This window comes from Macrosteles quadrilineatus, unplaced genomic scaffold, assembly GCF_028750875.1.
Source record: "Macrosteles quadrilineatus isolate MER2022 unplaced genomic scaffold, UCM_ALF_1.0 Scaffold_3__2_contigs__length_128488019, whole genome shotgun sequence".
NCBI lineage: Eukaryota > Metazoa > Arthropoda > Insecta > Hemiptera > Cicadellidae > Macrosteles > Macrosteles quadrilineatus.
The window spans coordinates 3,397,878-3,403,877 of record NW_026542596.1 but is presented as its reverse complement, the minus strand read 5'-3'; the positions used below and the strand labels follow the sequence as shown (position 1 = coordinate 3,403,877).

Genomic DNA, 6,000 nt, shown 5'->3' with positions numbered 1-6,000 from the left:
TGTAAACAGACATTAAGTCACGATTTACATTTTTATAAACGAAATTCAATATTGCACAATCATTATTATTGTAAATTTCAAATCATTTTTCTTGGTTCAGTTGTACAAACGGCAACGTTTAAAATTGTAGCTAACTCAAACTCAACTAATCACTAGCCAAACATTACATTGCTATAAATAACGTAAATATTAAAGGAACCTTTAGAAAGTGTTATAAGGTACTGCTCATGATAGACAGATAGGCTACCGATAGGTGCTAGCATAGGAATTGATAGATAAGTAATAAAACAATGTAAAATTATATTTAGAGATAATTAAAACACTCTTAAAAAAGAATGGAACGAGAACAATCTTGTTATTCTCTTTCTTTGTTCTTCTGTTCATTAATAGGTTTCTCAATTCATACACAAATTCAACAAGTCGCCATATTTAGGCCTACTCATTGGCCAATCACAGCCTTACTAAAGTTACCATGGTTATCACTCAATCACAGTGTACTGAGCTTTATATCGTCATCATTCCCCAGCTGTTGTATCTGAAATCTGTTGTAACATAGCGCACAGCAGACAGAAGTGTATAACGGAGCAGACGATTGTTGGCGCAAGCGTTGTTTCCATTTCATTTTCATCAAAGGAGCTGTGATGTTTCTAAAGGGAGGGAGAGGGGATCGTTATATCGAGAAAGACGCTGACAATTCGTTATGGATATTCTGGCAATAAGAAAATCCTTAAATTGAGGTGACTTATAAAACTCTAATTTTATTTATATAGAAAGATAAGTTTTCCAGTCCTGTACAACACTGATTCACGGTCTTTTCCCTGTAATCAAAATTCAAGTACAACTTGATACACACAGAATCTCCGGTTCCCGACCTGGATGATGGCTAGTTATTTAATTTAATTTACAGTTACATATTAGTACTCGTGATAAATCAAACCCGTTATGTAAGCCAAAGCCACACGGTTATTAATCTCACTTGGTTTTGGATTTGCTTACAAACGTTATCGGAAATGGTTAGGGCCTACACAGTATTCTTAAAGAACATTTATGTAAACATATCAGTGACAGCTAGGAAAGGAATCTTTATCAAAACGGCTGTTCGTAATTTCATATATGACGTGTTCTCTTAACAGATTATTAGTATTTCATAAATTAATTACGTATGTAGTAAACATGGAGAAAATAAACTAGAAAAATCACACAAAATTGTATTTTTAATCGTCCGTTATTTTATTTCCAAAATAGTGAGGCCATATTTTAATGGCTATAAGGACTCTCTCGCCAATCCTGTGGATACAATTAAACCATTAGAATCATAATCGGTACTCTAGTTTTCTTTAGAGTAGGCTGCATAAAATGCCTTCTGGGCCGTGACAGACGGACATAAATGGAGATCAGATAAGACATGTATCAACTTCTTCAATGTATAAAACATAAATAACCCAAAATATGTATAATTCTGAGCAATGCACAGACAAAACTATACTTTTATTGATAGATTAGCTGGGTTTGAATTTTAAATATCTAAAAAAAATTATAAAACTTCTTTTATAGTTTTACAAATAGTGCTAGTGCTGGGTTAATGTTTCTCATTTGTTGTGTACATCATTTATGGGGGGGGGGGCTGTTGCTCAATTGGGGGGGGGGGGGGTGCGTCATGAGTCTAGGGGGGGATGGGCACCCCTGTTTAACAAGTACTTAGGTTTGCTGCATCAGGGAGGGTAAAACTGTTTTTTTTTGTAAAATGTGAATAGTTAGTAAGAAATAAAAACATTTTCCAAATTTGATCAAAATATGTTCACAAACAAGCAAACTACAACAGTTTACTTATTCTCCATAAGAATAACATGGGAATTTTAAATGTACAATTTTTTGGTATTTTCTCCGTAACCATTAGGCGCATAATAACGCTTCAATATACTAAATTATTTGTTTTTTTAAGCTCTACAAAATGGTTTGGAAAGAAATTGCTAAATTTTATGTTTTTTGGGTCAAAAATGGGAAAAACCTATTTTTACCCCATAAAACCCCCCGTAAACCCCCGTTCCCATGGTCCGATCATGCTGGATCGCGAACTCGTTCGAATAAACGTATGTTTACACGTTTTTACCAAATTTCATCAAAATCGGATCATTTTTGCTCGAGTTATCGTGCTGACGGACACACATATATATATATATATATATAAATATATATATATATATATATATGAATTTGAACGGATGGTGTTTTTGGCCTCTAGGGACCTCAAAACGAAAAAAAAATCGGTCCCGCGTCCAGGTCTTACCATGAGTACTACGGTAATAGCTTATTCCCTATATGGGAAAATTCGCTAAAAGTAGTTCAAAATGATGGGTCACAACACCACCTTCATATTTAAAATAATTTATCACATTTCAAAATGGTGGATCCAAGATGGCGGCTGAAAAAAATACATCCGTCTAAACCGAGTGAAAATAGGTCAACAATGAATGGTGATGTCCACTTATTTTGTCTTGATTTTATCTAGCACTATTTTGAGATTATGGCCTTAGTTTGTAAATGCACAATGTTAATAATGGACTAAAAATAAAGTTATAAAAAGTTCTCATAACTTTAGAATGGATCAAAATTTTTTAAACGGATTGCAGCATCGTATTCAGCGTAAAAGTCTTGTTTGAAATGGTGGGTCACAACCCTAGCTTTACATTTGAAAAAATAACTTTGTATATAAAATGGCGAATCCAAGATGGCGGCCAAAAATTTAAACCCAGTCAAAATGAAGTACTTGCTACTCTACAATGATCTGACATGGTTCAAAGTTTATATCTTAAGAAATGAATAAAAAAGTAGGGGGAAAACTCATTTAAAACTCACCCTGTATAAAACAATTCACAATTATTTTCCTCTTAATCTTTTTAGTTTTGAACAGCCGCCATTTTGAAATGACTTGATGAAACTTGGCCATTTTCAACCCAGGCCGAGATAATGTATTCAAGCACTTGTGTGCCAAACTTCATGGAAATCGGTTCAGGCATTCGGTCGTTATAGCCAATTCATGGGGACCCAGCATCCTCTTACGGCCACCATTTTGATGACGTCATTACGGACGACCAAGGTCCTTAAAACTTGGGGTCTGGGCGGTTTTAGGTTCAGAAACTTGTATACTATAACCACCTAAAATTGCAGCCTCTCCGCCAGAACTGAAATATTCTGCCATTATATGCAGCTATACGACCCCACTACTACGGTAATAAGGTAATAAGGTAAATTAGCCCTAATTAATCCAAACCGCCATGCCACAAAGTTATAACCATATAACCACCTAAAATTGCAGCCTCTCCGCCAGAACTGAAATATTTTCCTGCTACCCAACCTGACTATAGTTTGAATATTCATCAGGATGGAAAGAGTGGCTCTTCAAGCTCGGCCAACGAGTACAACGGCCTTTTCACCAATGCGCTAAGGATGGTCTTTTTGAAAGGCTTACTCTTCAAGTCAACAAAACTTTAATGGGTTTGGACCGCTTTCCCTTAAAAGTGTTTGAAATTACCTCATTACAAAAATGCCACTGGCGTAGATACGAGCAAAAAAAAGTCTCTTACACTTACAGTGTTAGGAAGCGTTTTAAAAATCGTAATAGCATACCATGGGTAGCATTTCATAAATTTATTCAGCATTGCCTCCAGGATTGATTTAAGACAATATAAAATAGGTTACGTACCTTTACGTCGTCAATCCTAGGTTAGTCTTTTTAGCGACTAGTTTCGAAACTGACGTTTCATTTTCAAGCCTTGTCAAACATACTTATATTTGTGTACTTTGACGACGACATTATGTTCAAGTAATTTTATGTTTGACAAGGCTTGAAAATGAAACGTCAGTTTCGAAACTAGTCGCTAAAAAGACTAACCTAGGATTGACGACGTAAAGGTACGTAACCTATTTTATATTGTCATTTCATAAATCTGTTTGGACGACATCGGGCATATCAAAGTCTACTGCATTTTGTGTTTCAACAACTGCATTGTACACCTAGTACTTACAGATATACACATCTTGATAAAGAGGGAAATCTAGTTTTATCCTCACTGTAAAGGGAATTTTACCGCATCAACTACAGATGATTGGTGAATGTGAATGGTGACCAGCCAGCCTGCTTCGTCGTCGTTGCCAATAACAACAGAAATGGCTGACGTGCTGGAAGGTGAGTAAATTGTACTATTTTAATAAATTTTAAGGTTGTTAATCTCCATAAGATTGTTAGCCTATTTCTTCAAAACAAGTTGCGGCATTTATCTCAATAATTCTTCAATAAAAGCTTTGAAAGAAATTTATATTTTACTGTACAAACAAACTAGATCGGATCAGTGTGGGTTGCTGGCCTTGGTGTACTTGTTATTTTTGACATTTAGTTTTTAAATTGCTTAATCCCAGTTATGTTGATAATCTTACTCTCTTAAGTCATTATACACATTATATTAATAACCATACAAATTTTTGAATAGTTTTGAAGTGATTCACTACTAAGCAAGCTATTTTATGTCGTGGGAGATGAGGTGGGATGAGGTTCAATCCATCCTACTCATATTGGCATAACATTAACCTCTAAAAAAGGAATCTTGGCCAAGAGCTTTCATAATTACTCAGGTTCAGCCTTGTACCTTAAATTTTTGTGCAGAAATTTGATTCAGCCTTGCTTACAGTAGGTGTACCTACCTTGGTGCCATTTCATTGAAAAGTATTAAAAGTATAAGCTTATTATTAGGCCTAGTAGGCTAAGTTAACATGCCTTAACACATTGAGTGTGGTAAAAATATTTTTGACTAAATTTTGGAATAAGGGACTTAAGTTAAGTTAAAACCCTAAAAACGTGATTGGTGAAAATCACTATCTCTGGAAAACTCATATTTCGCTACACAACTCATTTGAAAATTAAAAAAAATTAACATTGGCCTTATGATTGGTACCTTCTTGCCTGAAAGTTTTCTGTAGGCCTACTCTGTCCTGGCTGATCTCTTGGGCTTTTTTCAAGGCACTGTCAGTATGCAGAAGGCGATGGTACGTGATAGTTTGCACCCATTGATTCCACAAGGTTTCTTGGCAATTATTTAATATGTCTACATTGGGATATGATGTAATTTTTAGATGTCTACATACAATTTTTTTCACGCTGAATCCAAACATGCAATCAGTTTTTGTCTGAGAGATTCCTAAGTGGCTGTAAAACGTTACAATCTAATCGGTTAAAATTACGAATCTAAGGTTCATTTAGCGGTACTATGGTAATATGGCGTGGTCTGGACGGGTCCGTATGTAGGCTGAGGACTGGGTAAGGAGAGCAAACAGCTGTTTGTACTCGACTTAATGCGGAATGAAATCAATTTGTTTTGAAACTTAATAATCAGCTCTTATTTAGGCATTTGGTGAAGGTAGGTCGGGTTTTATGCAAATTCGTGCACGGCCACCTTTAACTCCAGGCGGCCTTCGAAGTGGCAACGTCGCAAGTAGGGTTGTAACAGCTGTTTTATTTGGAAGAAGCTAATGATATTTGTGTATTTACGAAAGCTTGGTTACTGGACTATGAAAATATTGACTCTGCTTTTAATGTAGCCTACAGATATAGATTTTCAATTCATATTGTTTTGGTTTTCAATTCTGTAATTTTCAATATATTAATATATTTAGGCCTATGTTCATTAATTTAAATTTAAATTAACAAAATGCAAGTTAATGGGCTGATATCACCTATCTGCCATATTATGTTATTCGAGACGTCTAACACTAATCAACACTAGGCTACTCGCGATGTTGCCAATTCTACCAGGCCGCGGCCTGGGAGTTAAATGCGGCCGTGATTTGTTACTGTATTAATTGTTTTGAAGTTAGGTTAGATTAGGAAGGTAAAGTACCAATAGGTTATAATGAACCAACTCATTAATTGACGTTACCTGCAGACTGTTTTTGCATTGAATTTTTGATATTGTTATTTCATTGAGTTTCACCCACTATTTCAATTGT

General features: G+C 35.3%; 1 protein-coding gene across 2 annotated transcripts in view; it reads left to right on the top strand.

The window, feature by feature from the left end:
* Positions 1 to 4,153: 4,153 nt before the first annotated feature.
* The window catches only part of LOC128988560 (uncharacterized), a 75,408-nt gene continuing 73,561 nt past the window's right edge, over positions 4,154 to 6,000 (top strand). For both annotated transcript variants that reach the window (XM_054409952.1, XM_054409951.1), the window contains exon 1: positions 4,154 to 4,186. In XM_054409952.1, coding sequence (XP_054265927.1) covers positions 4,168 to 4,186 — 19 coding nt within the window. In that variant the 5' untranslated portion in view covers positions 4,154 to 4,167. The remainder of the gene's footprint in view (positions 4,187 to 6,000) is intronic.